The following is a 24,418-nucleotide window of genomic DNA, read 5'->3' as shown; positions in this document are numbered from 1 at the left end:
TCGAATTGTGGGGAGGCCAACTTCTAGTGGGATCACCGCTTCCATTCCATATGCTAAGGAGAATGGTGTTTCTCCTGTTGATCGTCGAGGTGTGGTGCGGTAGGCCCATAAAACATGAGGAAGTTCATCTGCCCACTTGCCTTTTGCCTTCTCTAGCCTTTTCTTAAGTCCATCCAAGACGACTTTATTTGATGCTTCTGCTTGCCCGTTTGCTTGGGGATATGCCGGTGTGGAATTGTAGAACTCTATCTTGTACTCTTCACAAAAGCTTCTAAAGATCCTGCCGTCGAACTGAGTTCCATTGTCTGAGATCAGTGCTTTTGGTATGCCAAACCGAGTGATAATATTCTGCCAAACAAACTTCTTCACATCCTTCTCTTTGATTGACGCCAGTGCTTCTGCTTCCACCCATTTTGTGAAGTAGTCTGTTGCTGCGAGAAAGAATTTTCTGCCTCCGGGTGCTGTTGGAAGTGGTCCTACTATGTCTAAGCCCCACATTGCGAAAGGCCATGGGCTAGTTAAAGGTAGGAGTTCTCTTGCTGGTTGATGTATTTGGTGTGCGAATTTCTGGCATTTTTCACACTTCTTCACATATTTTTCTGAGTCTGCTTGCATATACGGCCACCAATATCCTTGCGAAATAGCCCTGTAGGCGAGCGACCTTCCCCCTTGATGACTTCCACATACCCCTTCATGTATTTCGAATAGGAAGGCTTCTACTTTGCTGGGATGAACGCACTTGAGGTAAGGCCCAGAGAATGACTTCTTGTATAATGCCAAAGATGGAGATAGCCAAAATCGCTGCGACTTTGCCCTTATTTTGTTGGCTTCTTTTTTCTCTGCTGGTAGGATGCCGTCTTTTAGGAACAGGATGATGGGATCCATCCATGAAGGGCCTAATTCAGTGCAATATACTTCTTCTGCTTCGGGGTCTTCTATACTTGGTCTTGGTAAGAAGTCGATGAGTAATGGATGAGGGATCGATGTATCTGCCATTGAGGCCAGGCCTGCTAGCTCGTCCGCTCGGCTGTTTTCCTCCCTGCCAATTTGTTCTATCCTTACCACATCAAACTTCTTGATCTCTGTTCTGACTAACTCTTGGTACTTGGCCATTCTGTCGTCCTTTGCTTCGTATTCGCCCGAAATTTGGTTTACTACCAGCAGAGAGTCACTGTATACCATTAGTTCGGCTGCTTTCATGAAGTGTGCTGACTTGAGTCCTGCGATAAGCGCCTCATACTCTGCTTCATTGTTGGATGCTGGGAAGCCAAGGTTGATTGCTTGCTCTATAACCAGGCCGTCTGGAGAGATGAGGACTATGCCAAGCCCTGCACCATGTCGGTTGGATGCTCCATCCACAAAGAGCTTCCACATCTCTCCAACAAATAGTTTCCAGCATGTGGAAGGGTCAGACGATGCCGTGGGGTCAAGGATGGTGTTTTCTTCAAAGTCCCTATTGGCTGTCTGCCCTTCGTCCTCTGTTTGAACTGCTGGTGAGCCTTTGTTTGGCTCCTCCTTGTCGTCCTTAATGTGGTCTGCCTTTGTGCTTGATGGACTACTTTTCACTAGGGGTTGCGTTATTCCGGCGTCAACTCCCGTCCCTAGTTCGGTTGAGTTAGTCAGGTCGACTGGACAGATATGATGACTTCCAGGAGTAAACTCTGCGACGAAGTCTGCCAAAGATTGAGCTTTTATTGCGGTCTTTGGTTGGAACTTGATATCGAATTGTCCCAACTCTACTGCCCATTTCAAAATTCGCCCACTGAAGTTCGCCCTTTCAAACAGAGCTTTTAATGGAAAGGCCGTAAGGACGACTATGGTGTGGGCATGAAAGTAGTGCGCCAATTTCCTGGATGCCATCATTAATGCTAATGCTAGTTTCTCCAATGGTAAGTACCTTGTTTCGGCTCCCAACAATGTCTTGCTGACATAAAAGATGGGCAAGTGTTGTATTCCTTCTGCACGAACCAACACTGCGCTGACTGCGTGTTGAGAGACTGCTAGGTACAAAAAGAGTTCTTCACCAGGTACTGGAGTAACAAGTAGTGGTGGGGAAGACATGTATTCCTTTAAGCTTTCCAGAGCTCGGTCGCATTCTTCATCCCACTCAAACTTGGCCTTTAAAGCTTGGAAGAACGGTCGTAGCCTGTCCGACGATCTGCTTATGAACCGGTTGAGTGCAGCCGCCATACCAGTAAGATGCTGTACTTCTTTAACTGAGTTTGGTCTCTCCAACTCCTGGATCGCTTTGATCTGAGAGGGGTCGGCTTCTATACCTCGGTTGGTCACCAGGAAGCCCAAGAATTTGCCAGATCCAACTCCGAATGCGCATTTGGACGCATTGAGGCGTAGCTTGTGTTTCTTCAGGATCTGGAACATCTCGCCTAAGTCTTTCAGATGGTCATTCTCATCCTTGCTTTTGACCACCATGTCGTCGATGTACGCCTCCATTGTTCTGCCTAACAATGGTTCAAACATCTTGGTGACCATCCTTTGGAATGTCGCCCCCGCGTTCTTTAGGCCAAAGGGCATGACCTTGTAGCAATATAACCCCCTTGGTGTTGTGAAGGAAGTGACCTCCTGGTCTGGTTCATGCATGGCGATCTGGTGGTAGCCTCTGTATGCATCCAAAAAGCTAAGTCGGTTATGTCCTGCTGTTAAGTCCACCAGTTGATCTATCCTTGGTAGAGGGAAGCTATCTTTTGGGCATGCTTTGTTGACTGTTTTGTAGTCGACGCAGACACGCCATTTACCATTCTTTTTTGGCACTACGACGGTGTTGGAGATCCATTTTGGATAGTGCACCTCTCTTATCGCTCCTGCCTCCAGCAGGTTGCCTACCTCTTCTGCCACTATTTCGGCGTGGTGGAGTGCCGATCTGCGCGTGCGTTGAATGACTGGTCTGGCGGATGGGTGGACATTGAGTTGGTGACTGATGAAGTTTGGATCAATGCCTGGCATGTCGTAAGGTGTCCAGGCAAACACTTCGATATTAGAAGTCAAGAATTCCATGACCTCTAATCTCTCAGCGCTGGACAAAGATGAGCCAAGCAAGAAGAACTTATCCGGGTTCTTCTCATCTATTTTTACCTCCACCAGGTCTTCCACCGCTTTCTGATTAGCTTCTTTGCCGACGTCAGCGAATAGTTCATTACTCTCTGGTTCTTCCACCGAATGAACGTATCCTTTGGCGGCTCGGCTTCCATTTGCTGTGGCGAAGCACTGTTTTGACATGATCTGATCGCCATAGACTTCTTCAATTATACCGGCGTCACTGGGGAACCGCATTACCTGATGGTAAGACGACGCCACCGAACGCATGGCATGCAGCCATGTTCTGCCCAGGATGATGTTGTAGGTGGAGGGGACCTTCAATACCCAGAACTCCACCTGTTTTGATACACTTCCAGCTCTGACTGGAAGGATTATTTTGCCGACAGGCCACTCTGGCATGGAGTTGAATCCAATCAGGGGGGAAACTGCAGGTGCCAAGTCTTTGTCTTGCAACTTTAGTTGTTTGAATGTGTCGTAATACATGATCTCACATGAACTACCCTGGTCAATCAGAATCCGCTTGACGTCAAAATCCTTGACTCGGAGAGTGACAACCAGGGCATCATTATGGGGGCAGTAAATTCGTTCCAAGTCCTTATCCGAAAAGGACATGACGTTTGTTGCCTCTGTCCTCCCCTTCTTGATGGCGGGTTGGGAACTTAATACTTCCCTAAAGTGTTCAGCCTTCTTGATTGAACCTCTAAGCTCGCATACGCGCTCAGGTTCAAAAATTCCATGAATTACATTGATAATGCCTTGTGGTGGTGCGTCGTTTGGCATTCTGTTGGGTTGGTCATGATCTTGGGGGGCCGGTTGCGCTCCTCCTTCAATGTATTCGTCCAAGTGGCCTGCTGCCACCAATTCTTCTAAATGCTGTCTTAGGGGCGTGCAATTCTCAGTTCGGTGCCCCTTTTCTTTGTGGAAGGTGCACCGTGATCTGTCGTCGTAATTCTTCTGAGCTTCTCCAAGCTTGGCTGGCCACTTGACAAAAGGCTCATCCTTGATTTCGCTCAGAATCCGATATATTGGTTTTTTGAACACCGTGGTTATGGCAGTGCGAATTCTTAGCCATCTTTTGTCTGGGTCTTCTCCGTTATCTCGTCTGCCACGTCCTTTTTTGTTACTTCGGTCCACCGTATTAACCTTTGCTGAGGTTTTCTTTTCTGGTACCGTGGCCGCACTTGTTTTGGCTTTGGAACGTGCGCCATCTTCTTCTACCCTGATGTGCTGATGCACTCTCTCCATCAGGGCTTCCATGGTGAGGGGTGGCGTCATGGTAATTGAATCCCTTAGTCGGTTCCCTACTGGTAGGCCTCTTTTATATTGCGCAATGGCTAGATTGGTGGGGCAGTCTCCAATCTGGTTGAATGTCTCCCAGTAGCGACTGTTGTAAGATCTGAGAGTTTCTTTCTCACCCATGTCGATGGAGAGTAGCTGGTCTATCTCCACCGGTGTTTTAGTATTTGTCCGAAACCTTGTTACGAATGCTTCTGCCAATTGGGCCCAGGAGGCTATGCTACCTTCTGGGAGCTTTTCGAACCAAGTCAAGCCCAGGTCGCCCAGACTTGATGGGAAAAGTATGCACATTAAGGCCTCGTTTCGCCTGTACACGGCCATGACTTGGCGAAAGTGGCTCAAGTGTGAATACGGGTCCGTCTTCCCTTCATATGTATTGAACTTCGGCTGAAGGAAGCCTGATGGTAGGGGAGCGTTTTCGATCGCTGGGACAAACGGCGAAGTCTGTAGCCTTGCCAATGCTTTGTCCGCTGGTTCGTAGGCCGGTTGCGGTATTGGCATTCCAACCTCGACGCTTCCATGCGTTCGAGGAGCCAACCGTTGTAGGGCCGAAATTCGGTGTGGATCCCTTGCCCTGGCATCCTCCTTGCATCGTGCTTTTTCTTCTAGCACGGTTCGTAAGTCGGATGACCTGGGTAGCTCGGTTTGTCTGGATCTGGTTTGGTGTGAATGTGAAGGCCAATACGTACTTCCTTCAGTATATGATCTTTCGGATCTCGTCCTCTCAGACCTGGAGTGACGAGTTCTTGAAGATAAGGAGTGAGTGTCGCCTGTCCTGAGGCTTCTGCTCTCTCCTTGGGAGGGCGTAGTATTCCTACTACGATTCTCTGAGTGGCGAGGGGGCGTTTTATGCTTGCGCCCCTCTCCTGTCGCCACATCTTTGGTCTTTATCTGGCGTTTTAAAGTCTCCATGTCCGCCGCCATCCTTCGAATTAGTTCATCCTGTTCCTTTACGCGATCTTCCAGGGCTTGAGGATCAATCCTCCTCCTTTGCCTGTCGGGACTTTGAGAGTGACGAGGGCTGCCATTCCGCCTTCCCCTGCCACTCCTCCTGGAATTATGTTGTTGGGGCTCCAAGTCCGCCATGGGAGGGACAGCAGGTAATCCCTCACGCCTTGCGCCCCCTTCTGGAGTTAGTCCGTCGACGGCGGACTGCGGCAAGTCTTCAATGTGTGCCATTGAATGAGAAAAGGAGAAGCTTAGTCAAGAGGTTTTTGTTCTTGTCTGTTGTTCCCACAGACGGCGCCAATTGTACGGGGAGGAAATAATTCTCCTCGTATAATCTTGTTGACCAAGTCCACGCTCCTCCGTACGACGTCGCTTTGTCACCTGAAAACACAAACGTGAGCTAGCCGGCGGGTGTGTGCCGGAAACCTCTCCGATGCCTAAGTCAGAAAACTTGACAAATAGACAAAGCTCTAAGTTCTCAGAAAGATTGTGTTCAATTACCTCCTCCAAGGTGATGCTTGTGAGCTTTTATAAGTTTCATATGGCACAATCCTAGTAGGACTTGTATTTCTCCATACAGAGTCCTCCTAGGATTCAATCTCTTAAAGATAATGCTTATCCTTTTACACCCTCCCCCACTGCTTAAACCAAGTGGGATGGTTTTCTTTACGGCCGAACTTCCTTTTGACCGAAATAAACCTTGGCTATACCGAGCCACAGAGGGCCGAACTATCCTTAGCTCTGTCCTCTCCTCCAACTCTTTACTTCGGCTGCCCTGTTCAACCTTGATGCGCTTAGATCAAACTTCCAAGTAACAAGTTCTGACCGACCTAACCATTGTAAGTCACGACTGGACTAACTCTGAGATCGGCCTAACTATGAGTTGCCTCCAGACCGGAGTAGTTTTACATCCATGAGCCGAAGTAACATTTACTTCTCCCAGCCGGAGTAACATTGCTCTCTGGGCCGGAGTATCCTTTACGGCCTTCTTACTTAGTCCTTCGCGTTTTGGGCCTCAAAGCCCAACTTGCAGCTCGGCCCAATTTTTCCCAAAAATTACCCTCTCAAAATGGATTCTAAAAAAAACTAGGTAATTATATTTACACAGATTTTTGTTCACATTCACTAGTCTCATTTACAATTTTCACTTTTTGTCCAATTTTTCCCCTGATCAAATGAATTCTAAAAGAAACTATAAAAATAGAATTGATTCTATTTATACGAATTTCTGTTCACAATTACCAATCTCGTATATATATTGAGAATTGTACCCTTCAACATCAATGGTTATAAAGAAACCACAATATCATATATTTATTTTAAATTATAAATCAATTAAGAGAGATTTAAAATTTGATATCAATAAATAAATAATCCACAGTCCAGATGAGTTGGGAATGAATTGGGCTTAGAGATGGTGGATTGGTTAGCTTCCTTGGCGAGAACTTACAAACAAACCCTTGAGATTGGACACGGGGTCACTGCTGTGACCGTCACTGCTCTGTTTTCTATTGTGCCTAAAACGTTACAGTTTTAGTCTCCTTCTTTTTTCTTTATTTTTTTTAGTTTCTTTATTTATTTTTTTACATTCTTACTATGTTTTTTAGCATGATAAATTACACTTTGTCCTAAACCCTAAACCCTAAAATAAAAAAAATAAATTTTAAGAATTAAACCCTAAACCCTAAACCCTAGAATAAAAATAAATAAAATTTAAGAATTAAACTCTAAACCCTAAAATAAAAAATAAAAAATTTTAAGAATTAAATCCTAAATCCTAAACCCTAAAATAAAAAAAAAAGTGTAATTTATCATGCCAAAAAATATAGTGAGAACATGAAAAGAAAAAAAGAAAACAAGAGAGGCTAAAACTGTGTCGTTTTAGGCATAGCAGGGAACACACCCATTGTTGTGTTCCCTGCTGTGTCTACAGTACTACAAATACAGATAAAGATCACACTTTTTTTGTGTGATGTATGTGTTTTAATCATGCTTTTTAAGTTTTATTAAAGTGTGGTCTTTAGGAGTGTGATTAAAATGGGTCATTTTTAATCATACTTTTTAAGTGTGATTAAAAATGATTTCATCACATCTTTTAAGTGTGATTAAAAATGATTTCATCACATCTTTTAAGTGTAATTAAAAATATTTAGATCACATCTTTTAAGTGTGATTAAAAGCATTTAGATCACATCAAGTGTGATTAATAACATTTATATCACATCTTTTAAGTGTGATTAATAACTAATAAAACCTGTGATAAAAAAAAGAATTCGACATATTTGAAGAATAATCAATATTATTTTTGTACGTGCATTTGAAGAATGTAATACACACTATATACTATATTTTGAATCACAACTATATATTGAATGGAATAACGTCATATATTTTATAAATGAAAGTTAAATATTCAAAAGTATATACAAAGGAATTAATAAATGTTTAAATGTGATTACATATATTAAAAAACTATAAAAACTTGAAAAAACTAAGTTCTTCAATTCTTTGACCATATTTTGCATCTCTCCAGGAAATTTCTGACCTGAAAAATAAAACCACAAATTAATTCATAAACCGCTAGAAGCATATGAATAAACTTACTATTTTTGTATAGAAGTATAAGAAAAACAATTAATATACCAAGTTAAGATGGGTCAACTCCAAAAGAACAAACAAATGAACAATCCCCCACAGTTCCAGTATTTGAGTGTTGAGCAATTCTACCAAGATTTTAACAATTATGTGTTGGTGTATCTGTTTTCAGATAAGAAAAAATATAAATAGAGAGTGGATAGAAAGAGAAGAAAGAGATGAAATGATGAAAGAGAAAAAAAGAAGAAAAGAGCACAAAAGAGAACAAGTTTAAAGGAGGGAAAGCCTGGAATAGTTATGGGAAATTATAAATAAATTAGGGGGGAAAAGGGTTGAAAACAATTGCCAAAATATGAGATTTGCAACTCACTTTGTATTTTTGGTACAAATAATGACAAGTTAGTTTTTGTAATTATTATTACATTTTTCAGTTGATGTGCAATTGCCCTAGTTAAAATAAGAGAAAATCTCATAGCCAATCATCTAAGACAGACCAACCAACACAACAACCCAACTCAGCCATTCAGCCATCCAACCATTAGCTAGCACCTATGCATAAACACATGAATAGCAGCATGAACACAGTTCAGCAACATGAACACATTTCAGCAAATTTCCTTGAGACTAAACAACACAAATCCTCCAGCCAATACAAAAAAATAAAGATAGTGGTGTGACAACTTATAGTTGTTTTTGGGCTATTTTAGCCCATTGACAAATACTAAGTGTCTTGTAAAAAATTTCAAAACAAGCCCAAACCATGGAATTGCTAAATGTTACGTAGATGCAAAACAAGTTGTGAAGTTTTTGGTTGAATCTTGCTTAAAGCTCATTTGCAGTGTCATAGGAGACAAAGTAAGCTCCACAGCTAATACAAGCTGCAAAGAGTAATACTACACATGCCATCTTTTCTTACCTAAACTGTTCTAAGACAATGAGAGCATTTATTTTCTGAGTGATAAGCAAAGTAAAAGACATTGCAACAATTCTCCCCAGTTATCAGCTTCAACAAGACCTAAGATTTTGGGTTACCATAAACACGGCATTTCAAAGTTCAAATTGCCAACACTTTGTAATACAAGCAGAATAGGGACTAGAAAACTCCATCCAGTATAACAGGCTCTATTGCTGTAACAACCCCCATACTGTTTACCGATTAATGACTGCTTGATTACCGATAATCACCGATTACTGCTAAACGGAACTGATGATGACTGATACCTGACTGATAAATGAACTGATTAAAGTACTGAACTGACTGACTGAAATTGGAAACTGAATTGACTGAGTATATGTTAGTTAATTGCATTCTATCTGTTTGATTGTCTGATTATCTGTTCATGTTTATATGTTTAAACTGCTAATTGAAGGCCTTATCGGCGGCCGAATTAGAAACCGATTAGTGTTCTATGATCCTTAGAATTAATGTGATTTTATGGAATATTTATCTGAAAACTGATTAGGTATGATTAAATTAGATTAAAATAAGCTAATAAAAGAGTTGGACTTATTTACCGTTTTGCCACATGAGTGGCCCACTACTTGAGTCATCTTTGATTCTCATTATACTCACATAACACATTTTCATCAGTCCTTGTGTTGCCTCTAACCGACCTAAAAGAGAGTTAGAGAGAGAGAGAATTGTTCTTGTTGTTTTAGCTTGAGAATCTTGAAGAATTGAAGGAGTTTTTGTACATTTGAGCTTCCCTATCCTAAATACAAGACTAAAGGTAGCTCCATTGTCTTCTTGTTCATGTTTTGAGTTGATTCTTGCATGGCTCATGTTAATTTGTAGAGCTAAGTCCTGATTTGGTTCATTAATGGTGGATTGAAGCTCAATCTTTGCATGCATGTTAGTATTGTTGGATTTTGAGTTGAGTTCATGGCAAAATGTTACATGCATGTTCATGTCTTGAGTGTAGTCCATGATTTCATCATGTTTTGAAAAGAATTGGCTCTTTAGAGCATCAAATCGAAGCTTTGAAATGGTTTGAATTCATGCATGTTTGCATGTTCATCGTGTGCTTGGAAAAAATGGTTTAAATTGAGTTTGAATTAAACGCCCTTGGGCTTTGATTTCTTAAAATTGAGCTTTGAAACATGATATTCTATGTGTTTATAAATGTTTTCCAGAAAATGGGCCCAAGAGGATTGGTTTTGATGCTTTTGAGCTTGGTTTTGAACCTGGAGCTCGAATCTGAGATTTCCAGATTTCAGTAGTCCGCTCGAGCGGGGGAAGTGCCGCTCGAGCGGGAAAATCGAGCTTCCAGCATCTTGCACTATTTTACAGTCCGCTCGAGCGGAGGATTGGGCGCTCGAGCGGAGTCATGTCCCAAGCTCGAGCGGGCGTTGAGCGGGGATTTCACCCATCCAGTACTTTTACAGTACGCTCGAGCGGGAAAGTTTACGCTCGAGCGTGTACCTTTGTTTGCCTGTACGCTCGAGCGGGGGAAACCTGCGCTCGAGCGGGACTCTGTTTCTCTGAAAATCCTGAAAATGTTTTCTAAGTGTATTTTTGCATCCTCATCCCATCCTAGGCATTCTTAGGCCTAGTTTAAGACATTTAGATGAGGAAATCGTTGTAGAACACACCAAGGCAAATTAGGGATTAAGTTATGATATTTCCCAACTGTGTAGCTTAGTGTGTGTTCAATCTGTTAACTGTGTAGGGTTGGCGACTGGGGAGACACGCTCTAGCATACTGTAGCCCAGAACTCTGTGAGTAACGATTGTGTAAAGATATGTTCACAAATGATTATTTTCTGAACAACTGAACTGTACTGTTTTCTGAACTAATTACTGTTAACTGAATGAATGTATGTCCTTTATTTCTGAACTGTACTGTGGCATCCTTAGCACCTACTGTTTACTGTTACTGTTACTGTTACAGAGATCTCTGTCGGTTCCCTCGTGGAACCACTACTGCTTACTGACTGATGGCCATCATTACTGTTCGGTCTTTCAAGACCTACTGTTACTGTTATGCTAATGGATGTACCACATATGACTGTTTACTGTACTGAACGACTGAAATACTGATTGAATTGAACTGTTTTCATTACTGTAAGGACATTCATTCTAAACCCCTTTACGCTTTATGTTATTCACTGGGCTTTAGCTCACTGCTCATATATATATGTAGATGTACAGGCACCAGACCGGAGCTAGGAGCGCGGGTTAGACTCCAGTTTTGTCAAGCCAGCCTTTGTGCCTCACTGCGAGGCTCCGAGTTGCCATGCTATGGCTTGGGGGTGTTTTGTCTGTTTTCCCCCGCCTGTCTTCATACTGTCTAACTGTACTGTATAGACTGACTGTTTACCGTACTGCTATACAGGGATTAAGTCCCTGTACTGTGTGACTGTAAATTTTGTATAGACCGTACTGTTTTGTACAGACGGAATGTTTTCTGTACTGTTCTGTAGGGTTGAGTCCCTAGTTGAATAGATGTAAATCTTGTACATACTGTTCTGTACTGTTTATGTGTAAATGTATGAAAAAATCTTTTTGGCATACAGACTGTCACAGCTCATTGGACACTGTTTAATTACTGTATTGGCTTCCGCCAGGCCCTGTACTCTGTTTTACTGTATTTCTGTTAAGCAGGCCTTCGGTAATCTCGGATTACTGGCCGGTTACGGTGCTAAACCCATAGGGCCGGGTTTGGGTCGTGACAATTGCAAACTCATGTTGAAACTGTTTTAGATATTAAGGATTTTCTCAAAACGGTTTCTTCATAAAGCAATGAGACAAAACAAATTCAGTCATAAATATTGTATTCAATAAAGTACAAAGTGTACTGAAAACTATACAGTCATCCAGATTTTTTGTGTCCAACCAATACAAATATCTTTTTTTTTTTTTTTTGAATGTTAAAATCTAATGCAGACATTTGGTTCAATAACACTCTTTAAAACATCTACAATGTTAGGCACTTCATTAGTCTCGTTGACCTTGCTTAATAAGGTGAACAAGGAGCACAGTCATGTTGCTGACTATATCCCTAACAAAAACAAGAATCCTCTATGTAAATTTGCAAGATAAGTAAGCTCAAAATACTAGAACTACAATTCAATCTGCTCTAGCTTCTATGTTCTGCAAGCTAAGAAAGCAATAGATAGCCTTTGCACCAATCCAGAAGAATGGTTTTTTAATACGCTTTGTCCTCTAGGTTTTGGTAGACTCTACCCTTTCACAATAAAGAAAAAAGCAACTTGTTCGAAACGAATAATTTTACTGTTACTGAGTTGGGTTTCTATAAATAATGATGTGTGTGACAGCATATCTATCATGAATTATGCAGGTGGAGGTTGAAATGGAAGATGTTGATGACGATGATGACCCTGTTCAAGATATCGACAGCAGTGATATCAAAAATCCTCTTGCAGTTGTTGAGTACGTTGAAGACATATATTTCGAATTGGGTTCATTCTTATATTCATTGTATTGGGTATCATGCAATACAAGAGTGATGTATAAGACTAATCTAGTGTGAAACAAGCTCAAACTCTTGAGTGTAAGAGTGATATTTTGTGAAGTGTACGGGAAAGAAATAAACCTTCTCGTATAATCCTGTTGATCAAGTCTGCACTCCTCTGTACGTCGTCGCTTTATCACCTGAAAACACAAACGTGAGCTAGTCGGCGGGTGTGTGCCGGAAACCTCTCCGATGCCTAAGTCAGTAAGCTTGACCAATAGACAAAAGCTCTGTGTATTCAGAAAGCAAAGTTGTGTGTTACCTCTCCAAAGGTGATGTTTGCGAGCTTTTATAGGTTTCGTGTGGCACAATCCTAGTAGGACTTTTACTTCTCCAAGCAGAGTCCTCCTAGGATTCATACTCCTGAAGGACAATGCTTATCCTTCAACACCCCCCTCACTACTTAAACCAAGTGAGATGGTTTTTATCATGGCCGAACTCCAATATAACCGAAGTAATTATGATCACGCCGAGCCACAGAGTAGACCGAACCATCTTTAGTTCGGTTCTCCTTTCACTACTTCTTATCTCGGTTCCTCATGTACAAAGAATGGCGTGGTTAGACCGAACTACCGAGTAGCAAAGTTCTAACCGGTCTAACCACAATACGTCATGACCGGGCGAACTCCGAGACCGGTCTAACTTCAAAGCGTCTTCCAACCGGCCTAACTCCAAGTCGCTTCCGGACCGGAGTAACATTACATTTCTCTCGGGCCGGAGTAACTTTGTACCTCTCTCGGGCCGGAGAAACTTTACAGCCTTTTTACTCAGCCCTTCGTATTGTGGGCCATAATGATCATTTCCCAGCTCGGCCCAATTTTCACATAAATTACCCTCTCATGAAGGTTGTGAGTTTTCCTTGGATGTACTTGAGTTTACTATCTTCCATTGTACAAATGCTTTTGTATGTAGTAAAATTTACACATTTTATGAAATTTGTTATGTTCTTGAAGTGATTATATATTCCTTACCAACTAAAAAAATTATTTATTAGAAATTTAAAGAACGGAAGTTATATCATACTTACATGTTGGATTTCAACTCATATTCTTTAGTACGAAATTAATCCATTCAACTCGCATTTTATCAAGTTCGGTTTCCGTGTAAGTCTTTTTTCCATTGAACTGCAAAAGGTTATTTAGAAACAATTAGATAATGAAAAAGCTGTACAAGTATCATGAATAAAATAGTAATAAAAGTTTAAAATTTATCTCACATTTTGTTTTCTTAGGATGCTTTGATCTCTAATGAGGTCTTTCATATACCTCATTACATAAAACCCACATTCCACATTTATAGGTTGTTGCGGGGACTACATGAAAGCATTTTCATTATTATTAGAAACTACATATAGGCCATGTTTGTTTGGGCGGATTGGATTGGATTGGATTAGCATTCCTAGGACTATTAGTCCTAGGACTATGAATCCTTTGGATTGTGTATCCTATCCTATGTTTGGATTGAGTTAGGATTATAAGGAAGGATTAATAAAATATTATCCAATCCGATGTTTGTTTAAGGAGATTTGAATGGATAGGACATGACAAGATGTGGGACATCCAATATATTGACCATGATACCCCTATAAAATTTAACCCATTTTTTTAATAGAAAAAATAAAAAATAAAAAATAATTCAACTATAAAATTTATATATACATAAGCAACCATTTTAAAAAATACACTACTATTTTAATCATCTAATCATTCATTGTTCAAATTCAAAAAAGTATTTATTTGAACAAAATTTAAACCCCACTTATTTTTTAATAGAAAAAATCAAAAATCAGTCAACTATAAAATTCATATATACACAAGTAATCATTAAAAAATATGCCCTGTTATTTTAATCATTCAACCATTCACTGCCCAAATTCAAAAAGGCATTTATTTAAACAAAATTTAACTCTTTTTTTTCGAACAAAAAAATATCAAAAATCATGCAACTATGAAATTGTAGAAATATAAATCTACCATTCATCATTTCAAAATAAGCATTCCAAGTAGCATATTGCAACATGAAGTAGCAAAATATGAGTAGTTCAACAAAAAAAAGTAGCAAAAAGTCAAGTCCTTATTACATGCATTAGAGTAATAAAAAAAACTAAGTACGTAGAAGGACATAAAAGAGCCACGAGTCTATCATGGAGCACTCCTACGTAGCAACCTCATCACCCACCTTAGTTTGTCATCATGTGTCAAGCTGAAGAACATGTCGAGCTTTTGAGCACTTTGTGATATGATCTCACAAGCATCTAGCCTTTCATCAAGAGCAATTGGCAACTTAATGAGTTCATCATTCAAACTTGCCCGTTTAGATGCGAGATCATGTTCATAACCCATTCTTCGACCAATGAAATCCAACTTTTCATTGGTGGCAGAAAATACCTCACCCAACTTGTTAGCAATCATAGACAACCCTTCCACTACATCATCATTGCCTCTAGGCCTCTTCTTGTTGTCATTCTTTTTTGTAGAACTTTCAGGTGGTCGTTGACTTGATGAGCTGGAGCAATTTATTCCCTCGCCGATATGACTACTAATACCCATATGTTCAAGAAATGTGCCATCATCTGCAAGACTATTGAACAACAATTCTTCCTCAGCATTTATAGCATCAACTGCATCAGCAGGCCCTTCAGCAAACTCCCCCGTAGCTCGATCCTTACCAAATATGTGGATCCATGAGTCGAAATACGGAAAACTTTTGTTTCATAGATTTTTCGCATCGCTCTCTCTCTACAATAACTAATTTCAATTAATATCTCCAACTTAAGATTAAAGAAAAATGAATTAAAAAATTAATAACTTATACAAAGTAACTTAAAAGAAAGTATTTTACCCGAACATATGCTTCCCAGACACTATCACTCTCAACATCAATTCTTTTTTCGGTGTCATTCCATCCAAAACCACTAGTACCAAGCATTCCTGCTACACAGTTGTAGTGCTTCTTCCATATCTTTATCTTTGATTCGATGTGGGGAGTGCCGCGGAGGTTTGTCCCGGGTAGCATCTCCAACAATTTCTCTTCTAATTTCATAAGGTAGCCGGCCTTGAAGGCATTGTCCTGTTTCATTCCATTGTTGACAATGTGCATCAAGGCATTAATAAGGCATTGCTCTTCTCGTGGGCTCCACAATCGCCTTGGTTTTGACGGATCAACTTTCTCTTTTACTTTTTTACGAGAACTAGACACTTCACTATCCATGCCTAGCAAAGAAGAACAAAGAAAAGTGTGCATGTTAGTCTCCATTATATGATTATCAACCTGTTAATGTTCCAAAACAAGTCAATACATAAATGGATTTAATAATCAAAAAATTTCATACCCATACATGCATGTAACAAATCCATGAGACAAAAATATCGTCACTTAAAAAATATGCAATCACCAACAAAAACCATACAATTTTTGCAAAACATGGTTCAACATCCACAAGCTAATACAAGTTCCAAGTACAAATCAAATGAAACTACATCATACTTGTAATAAGTACTTTTACAAATATTGAAACTATCATTTTCATGCCTCCCTACTAGCCAACCAATTGTTATATAGTTGCATTGCAAGTGTATCCCGCCACCCAGTCCACTCATTAGATGTCTCAACGGTGTCAACAAAATCATCTCCCAATTGAGGTTGATCTTCTATGTCATTATTTAGCCTCTCTTCTATTGGGTCAACCGGCATCTCTCGACGAATGAGGTTGTGTAACAAACAACATGCTGTGATAATACGGTTTTGAGTTCTAATGGGGTAGTATGATGCACAACGAAGTATTGCCCATCTTATTTTCAACAAACCAAAACACCTTTCTATGACATTTCGAGCTGATGCATGTTTCATATTAAAAAATTCTTGATAACTAGTTGGAGTGGCCCCTGCTCGCCAAACAGACAAATGGTATCGTTGGCCTCGATAAGGTGCTAGGAATCCTTGTCCATTTGTATACCCGGCATCTACTAGGTAGTAGTACCCTGTATGAGATGTTATATATTAGAATCTATTATTAAATAAAACTTAGTAATTCCATCAAGCAAAGTTAATTATTTATTAATTACCAGTTGGAATTCGTAAGCCATTGGGTCGATTAATCGCATCCCTCAAAACCCTAGAGTCTGCAGCTGACCCTTCCCACCCCGGCAACACATATATGAAGTTCATGTCCTGAGAGCAAACTCCTAGAACATTGGTAGCAATCTCCCCCTTCCGCGTTCTATACCGTGCTTGGTAAACCACTGGTACACGGACTTTAATATAGGTTCCATCAAGTGCTCCAAGACAATTCTAATACATAGAAGACATTGTAATAATTATGAATTGTAAAAAAAAAAAATGTGTAATGTATTTTATTAAATGTTTTACAAACTACATTTACCTGGAAGCAATTCCACCTTGGATCAGCGCATGCTTGTGTTATAGGATTTGGTGTCCTAAGTAAGTGGCCTTGAAGGCGCAACACAGCTTTTAGGACATCATTGAAATGTCGACTTACAGTCTCTCCGGACCTAAAGAAATTGAACTTAAGTTTTCGTACTTTCAAGTCATGTGCCAAGAGATAGAGGAACAAGGCCATCTTCTCTTCTAAGGTAACATGCTTTGAATGCCCCAACCCGCCTATTGTACGAACCATATGGCATAACGTCATAAAACAACGCCTATCCATACGAAGTTGTTCAATGCATGTAATGTCGCTTTCTCTCACTAGCCGATTAATGTGGTCCATTTGTTCTTGCAATCGATTGGGCCCTCGAATAACGGTACGAGGATACTTATGAATGTACCTCTTCAAGACAATTTCAATGGCAATATATGCTACAACGCATAAGGTGTACAATTCTTGCATTACAACTTGCAACACTACGTATAGCTCAAGCTCCTCATTACTCTCATTTCCAAAACCATCGAAATTGTACTCCATCTATGCAAATAGTGATGCACATCAATATATTAGAGTACAAGAAAACTTCATAATTCCAAAAAAAAAAAATTAACAAAACAAAAAAAAATAATAATAATGTAGAACATATGAGCATAATAATCTCTATAAATATATTCTTAAATTGGGATTCATTAGTAACTCAATTCATTAGTAATATAATAAGCCTAGTTTTTCCCTTTTTGCAGGTATGTTTTACTCAATATCTTTTAAAATATAAACGATTTAAATTATCGAATTGGATCTTGAATTAAACCTAATAAGATGCGCAACAGTTACCTTGGAAATAAGACATGGCTATACGAACAGCTTCTAAGTCCAGACTGATTAATAAGACATGGCTATACGTCACTGGAAAAGTATATGTTGTTAAAAAAGAATTTTGATGAAATGTATATGTTGTTCCATGTTCTTTGACACATTGGAAAAGTGATGCATTTTTATAGCTGTGATATCCATATAGAAGCGAATTAAAAGTAGAAATGAAAATTTCTATTGCTCAGCAATAGTTGTCTTCAGCTAAAAGTGGGTCACTGTTGACTTTTTTGTTATATGCATTTTCCTTACAAAAAAAATTACCGTGTACCTATGCACAAGGCCTCTCATACTGTGGTTTAGTGTTTTACATACTGGTATCGTCCAATATAGAGGAAACATATTTTCTCTTTGAGCCCTGTAGCATGCCTGAGCTACGTGAATCCAAGAATAATGCAACTCCTAGATCTTTCCATATAGACATGCTTTCTTACAATTTCAGCCATATGTAAAAAATGTTACAATCAGGAATTACTAGTTTAAATTAGGACCCATCACCATCATGTCAAATTAGCAGACCATAATCTGTGTGACTAAATTGACCTGTTAGTGATGTTCTTCAGTTGGACTATGGAATGGGAGAATTTATTTTTAAACAAGGTTTTAACATGTTACTAATACTATGCTTCAAATGTAATAGTAGTGGTAGATTTCTGAAATTGTGTTTGATGCATAGTTTTTACAGTCTTTGTCTGGTTCAATTTCTTAATCTTGGACTTCAAACGTAAATTTACTGTGATATGATTAGTGATAAGTGTTGATTTAACCAGTGGTCTTTTTCTGGGACAGACTAAATGACTTATTCTTAAAATCCCAATGGAGTAGTATTGTGTTAATTATACTTTAGTCGTTTATGAAATGCAGACATAATATTTATTGAGATACAAAATAATAACCAAACTATTTTTGTTTTGGTTTCCTGAAAGCATAGGCTTCTTTGGCATGGGCACCAGGTCATGTATAATCAACTTGCTTCTTGGATGGTTTATGGGATTCTTAATGACCAGCATGGAGAATTTTTCATTAGCAGGTAACAGATAATAATGAATTTTTATGTGATTTCCTCCCGATTCCAAATGCAAACAGGCCTTCATGCTTTTCTTGTTTGTGGGTAACTTATATGAATAAAATCAATTTTTTTTTTTTTTTTTGGCTTTCTTGTTGGTGCTTTAGAATTTGAAGGAGAAGCACAAGATAAACGATATTTAAGTAGAAACAATAAAAGAAAATTGAGAATGAAAATGAGGAAGAAAGTGAAAAGTAGCAGGAAAAAAAGGATCAGCATCTAATGTTCTTAGTTCTTACTATATACAATTTGGAGAGGCATAATGTCATGGACCTTATGTTCTTTTGTCCTATTGTGCCTCTTGTGATGGCTATCTAAGTTCACATACATAGAGATGTAAGAAATTATGAACAAGGGAACTTTGAGAATTTACTCTACTTTTCTGTAGATAAAAGTTGACTCCTTTCCCTCACTTTGTTGTAGTGATTGACTAGTTGAACATTTTCCATTTAACTCTTTTTGTTTATCTTTATTATTGTATGTTTTTTGACTTATTGGTTTTGGGGAGTAGGATTGAAATTGGGTATGTGGTGTTTGTTTTTTCTCAAGGCAGGAAGACAGGGACACAGAACATGACTCATCTCATTCAGATATGCTTGAAAAGTTTGCACGCATGTCAACTAATGATGCATCTCTAATGGATTGGCACTTGGGATTTCACATTTCTTTGGTACATTAAAACATATTTCTTGCATTATTTACCTTAAGCAGATTGCTACCATTTTATTGATTTTCTTTGTTGTATATCTCAATTGGAACACAGATTGGTGATGATTTGGTTTTTCTCATCAACTTCCATAGGTCTTTATTTGGTTTTGTGTGTATGTGTGCATGAATTATTTTTTTTGGGTTATCTTGCTGGCTGTGTACTAATTTATGGACCATATTTGATGTTGCAAAGCTTATTAGGTTTAATTCAAGATCCAATTCGAACAGCTTCTAAGTCCAGACTGATTTTTACATCAATATATTTCTTTTTGCTAATTTAAAAAAAAATAAAATAAATCCAAGTCCAATTAATTTGTATCGATAAAAAGAAAACAGAAAAATAGAAGAAGCTAAGTCCAGTTTTAAATCCATTCAAATCAATAAAAATTCCTACCCTATCTATCAGCAATTTCCATGTATGAACACAGAGGATTTAACACAGAGGATCTATCATTTCACAGAGGATTCAACACAGAGGATCTAACACAGAGGATTTATGAACACAGAGGATTTAACACAGAGGATCTATCAGCAAATTCCTAACCTATCTATCAGCAATTTTCATGTCATGAAAATGAAAAGGCTATCAGCAATTTCCATGTATGAACACAGAGGATTTAACATTTCAAACCCCAAGAACACTCAGCACTGATGACAGTTACCAACGTATTATAGCATTCAACTTTGTCATCCAATAGCAAGCAACATAGTCCAAACTTTGCCTAATCTGAGATTTCAATATGAACTCACAATCAACAATATGAACTCACAATCAACAAATCTGAGATTTCAACAAATCTGAGATTTCAATATGAACTCACAATCAGCAAATCTGAGATTTCAATGTGAGTGAAAAACTCATAACCCTAGATATGGATCTATGAAGATGAAGAGAGAGAAAGAGCAATAATGTAAAACAAAGATTCATAGCAAATCAAACCATGTAATAGCACCTTAATTCAAACCGAACATCAATGGGAAAAAAAAAAAAAAAATTACTCACTGAAATTTGTTGAGATCAACGAATCAACAAATGGTGGATCCAAATCGATGAACAGTTGCTCTAGATTTGTAAATGGTGGCTCCAAATCGGTGATCAGTGGCTCAAGCTCGGCGATGAACTTTGAAGACTCTCATCCCATCACAGCAATGTCGAAGAAGTGAAGGTTGCGATGTCAAAGAAGTGAAGTTTGTAGAATAAAATAATCAACAAATATGATATATAGTGAGGGTTAATTTGGTCATTTGAAGAGTTAATCCAGACTTTGGCTAATCCCCCAATTTATATCCCACCCCTCTTTGTGGGATTGAATAATCCATCAAATGTGGGACATCATATCCGAAAGGATTGTTAATCCGTACTTTAAATTTTTAACCAAACATCGGATTAATAATTTTCTTGGATTCTTAATCCAATCCTAAGCCCATGTCCATCCAAACAAACATGACCATAAAGTGTTATTATCAAGTTGAACAACCATGAGCATAAATATAAGTATGATAAAATTAGAGAAAATGATACTGATTACCTGAACTACTTTCCAAACTGAATTGGTCTTCCTCCTCCTTTGGGTAGTTTCATAAATTTTCAAAGCACTTTACAAAAGACATTTTAGAAGTTAAAATATTTTTAGGGTAACTGAAATTGCTTAAAAATGTACGAACCAACCAAACTTACGTGCTTATTACAATTTCAAGGGTAGTGTTTATTTTAGAATGAATTGGGTCAAGCAAGTACACAATCATCAATGTTAGATCAATGATTAACAATATCCAGTGGTACCTAAAATTGAACAAGTCACAAATATAAGCTTACTAAGTTTAATATCCTTTGAACTTGTTCTAGAATAGCCTCTTCTAATCTTCTTGCATGCAACATTGATTTTGATTTCTCCCCAGCCATAGTTTTTCCACTAACGACACAAGGGTTAACAAATATAAATTGTTTCTTACAATTGAAAGCCTTCAACACCTGATGGAGATGACTAATAAAACAAACAAATGTTAATTAAATTCGTAATTCATAAAATCTATAGAAATAACTATTGATGTAGCAAATTCTCCTTGCCTTATGTACAACATGATACATGTAACAGATAATTCTTTTACATGACATATGTACTCCATGTCTACTATTTGAAGTTGGATATTGATCTCCTCCCCAAATATGTCTTTCTCTAGTGGAATGTCTATAGCTTCATCATACTTGATAAGCTCAACTAATGCAACAAAAGCTTGAATGGACTTTTGATATTTTCCACATTCAACATTAATTGAAGCTCTCTAAGTTAAAAAATTTCAAAATAAACAAATGTAAGTCAATTTTAATTTTAAGCAAGTGTAATAAAGTTTCTAAGTTTAAATATTTTACCTCATCACCGACCAATACAAGATTTTTGGGCCAAGCAACAAAAAATCTCATAGCTTCTCCAACAATAAACATCTCATCTGGGATAAGTATAGGAATAGGGGCATCTTTTTGAATAACAACTTGAATAGACACACGTACATTGGATTCTCCTAATGGCACTGTATGAATGGCTGCATTAGGTTCAATTCTCTCATACACCGTACCATGAGCAACAATATTTACAATGGAACCTACCGCAAGTTCACACGGTTTGCCCTATAACACACAAAATTAGCAATGGAACTTCTAAGAATATCACTAACGATATTAGAAATTATAACAACATCAATATATAAAAACTACACACCTTTCTGTTATTTTGTTTTGGATCTTGAGGTGAAATGTCGTTGTTGGCACATAAATTTTAAACCAAATACAGTCAATGACACACATAGAGCCTACAATAAGATTGTTGTAGGCAATCACTTCCCAAAATGATTAATTTGCTCCGTTGAGGTATATAAATAAAACGTCGTATCTTAACGACGTTATTCAAGATGCTCAAATGACACGTGGAGCCTACGAAAAAATGACACCTGTAGAGCCTACAGCAAAGACACCACACAGGATGAAACCCCAAAGATCAATTCGGTTAATCAGATATACGATTAATCAGATAGCGCTATTATTCAAAATTTAAATAGCGTTATCATTCAATTTGAAATTCAAATATCATTCAATTTGAAATTCAAAATTGAAGATGAAGCAATCCTATCACCTGATGGCCCTCCATAAATATGAGGACCATCACACAAGACGGGTGATTGGAAGATCAGAGGTGAAAAAGATCAGAGAGAGAGAGAAAGAAGTTGAGAGCTAAACAAATCGTTACAAGAAAGAAGAAGAGAAGGCTAGAGAATTCAAGAACCTACGCTAATGGCGATGAATAGGTAAAGGGTTCCAAACCCAAACTGTATTTTGTATTCGAGGGTTCAAAACCCATAATAATCGTAATAAAATATTTTCTTTTTTTAAAATTGTCTTTTGTTGTTTATTTTGTTCTTCATTAATCAGAGGTTTCATTTTGCATAAAATGTGTAATTAACGATCTGAAATACAGATCGGAAATAAGAACCTGCTATTCAAATAATCAACACTGTTTAGTCAAAAAGACTAAACAGTGGACATTTGTAACATAAAATTTTGAAATGTGTTGAAACACTTCATGTTTTAAAATTTGTGTCTACAAATTCTGGCACGCCCAGTGGGACTTATTTCTCCTCTCATCTTTTGAAGAACAAAATAATAATATATATATATATACAGTTGATACTTACTGACGTATTCTTTTGTTATAGGAATGCTGAAGCAACTGTTAGGAGACAAGCCTACACTCCAGTGGTTCTGAAATCACCAAGGTTGGAGATAGCACCCATCACCCAAGGGGCTCCGGAGCGAATGCTCTTGGCTGTCCCAAAGGTAGAGTCAACGAAATCCTGGAAAGATGCACTTCTTTCCCCTGCCACCCAAGGGGCTCCGGAGCGAAAGCTCTTGGCTGTCCCGAAGGTAACTGGTGTGACGAAAAAAGTCACACTTCTCCAGAAAGCTGAAAGTTTGAGAAAGATTACTGAAGATTATGTGAAAGCGTCAAAGCAGTACGCAATTGTGAGGGCCACAGCCCGAACGAAGAGCTTTTTAATTCAGGCAAAGGAGGCTAATCAGTTTGCAACTACGACTTTTGTTGCAGCTTCAACGGGGGCAACCAAAAATGTTGTGGCCCAACTACTCAAAAGGGTAGAAGACTCCATTAAAATGGTGGAGTTTGCCCAGAAGAAAGCTTCTGTTGAAAACATGGCCATCATTAGGGCCATTGGGAGGAGGGTAATGACCCAAACTTCTGTTGATGAAAAAAAGGCCCTTGTTGTTGAAAAAACAGTTGATGCCTATAAACCGATAGTTCTGTTCAGAGCACAAAATCGGTCAAACCAAATCTCAGTCAACTCTCAGGAGCCAAAAGAACACCCGTTGGCTCAACAGGGTTCAAATAAGGAACACCCGTTGGCCCAACAGAATAAGAAACACCCGTTGGCCCAACGGGATTTGAATCAACATCAATTGACCCACTCTAAAAATGTAGGGACTGTTTTGAAAATTCATGAGGAATTTGCAAAGGCACAAACAGTTCCTTCTATGCCCTTAGGGGCTCAACTTGATATGTCATTCGGTCCAGTTTCGAAAAGACAAAGGCGAAGAAGAAATAAAGCTTTAAAAAAACTAGAACTAAGAACAGTGGCAACAAATGTTATAGGAGCTATTGAAAGGGCTCTCTCGAAAGATGAACCCCAAAAACAAATTGAAAGTCCTATCTTTGTTGGAAAATCCAAGGTGGATGAGGGTAAGCAACCCTTGAGAAATATTTCTACTTTGGTTGAACTATCTATGGAGGGAATAAGAAAAGGGCCTGTGACAAGGTCCATAACCCGTCAGGCTCAAAACAAAGCATCGCAGTCAGATGCTTCAAATATGAGTAATGTTGTGGGGGTTGATAATCCTTTATACGAACAAGATGATTCTATCTCGTTTGTTTCAACAAATATTGGAAACAATGAATTGAAAGATATCAACAAAGTCGCGGTTATGATGACTGAGGTTGAGAAAGAAGGTGAAAGT

The 24,418-nt window shown here is 38.6% G+C and overlaps 1 protein-coding gene and 1 long non-coding RNA gene across 13 annotated transcripts; both read right to left on the bottom strand.

The window, feature by feature from the left end:
• Nucleotides 1–7,666: 7,666 nt before the first annotated feature.
• LOC145823196 (uncharacterized) lies at nucleotides 7,667–22,162 on the bottom strand. Of its 12 annotated transcripts, none has more exons than XR_014365443.1 (7): nucleotides 22,116–22,162; nucleotides 22,004–22,024; nucleotides 20,928–21,927; nucleotides 13,584–13,679; nucleotides 12,449–13,491; nucleotides 7,942–8,055; nucleotides 7,667–7,843 (listed from the first exon to the last, which is right to left on the bottom strand). XR_014365443.1 is itself a non-coding variant. In XM_082922639.1 (7 exons), the coding sequence occupies exons 1-4, from the start codon at nucleotides 21,142–21,144 to the stop codon at nucleotides 13,405–13,407; spliced, it is 318 nt and encodes a 105-aa protein (XP_082778765.1). In that variant the 5' UTR covers nucleotides 21,145–22,109; the 3' UTR covers nucleotides 7,667–7,843; nucleotides 7,942–8,055; nucleotides 12,449–12,507; nucleotides 13,395–13,404. The 12 variants fall into 12 exon arrangements, 7 of the variants coding, with proteins under 7 accessions (XP_082778765.1, XP_082778762.1, XP_082778767.1 ...); XM_082922639.1 differs by lacking the exon at nucleotides 22,116–22,162 and having other exon boundaries at nucleotides 12,449–12,507; nucleotides 13,395–13,491; nucleotides 20,928–20,994; nucleotides 21,077–22,109; XR_014365444.1 differs by lacking the exon at nucleotides 22,004–22,024 and having other exon boundaries at nucleotides 22,116–22,156.
• On the bottom strand, nucleotides 14,321–20,758 carry LOC145823197 (uncharacterized). Its single transcript, XR_014365447.1, has 3 exons — nucleotides 20,402–20,758; nucleotides 15,209–15,579; nucleotides 14,321–15,105 (listed from the first exon to the last, which is right to left on the bottom strand). It is a non-coding gene; the product is annotated as an uncharacterized LOC145823197 (long non-coding RNA).
• Nucleotides 22,163–24,418: the final 2,256 nt, after the last annotated feature.

Source organism: Camellia sinensis, chromosome 4 (genome assembly GCF_055761805.1).
Source record: "Camellia sinensis isolate YWXY chromosome 4, ASM5576180v1, whole genome shotgun sequence".
Lineage (NCBI taxonomy): Eukaryota > Viridiplantae > Streptophyta > Magnoliopsida > Ericales > Theaceae > Camellia > Camellia sinensis.
The sequence above is the reverse complement of the archived record's forward strand: the minus strand, read 5'-3'. Positions and strand labels throughout refer to the sequence as shown.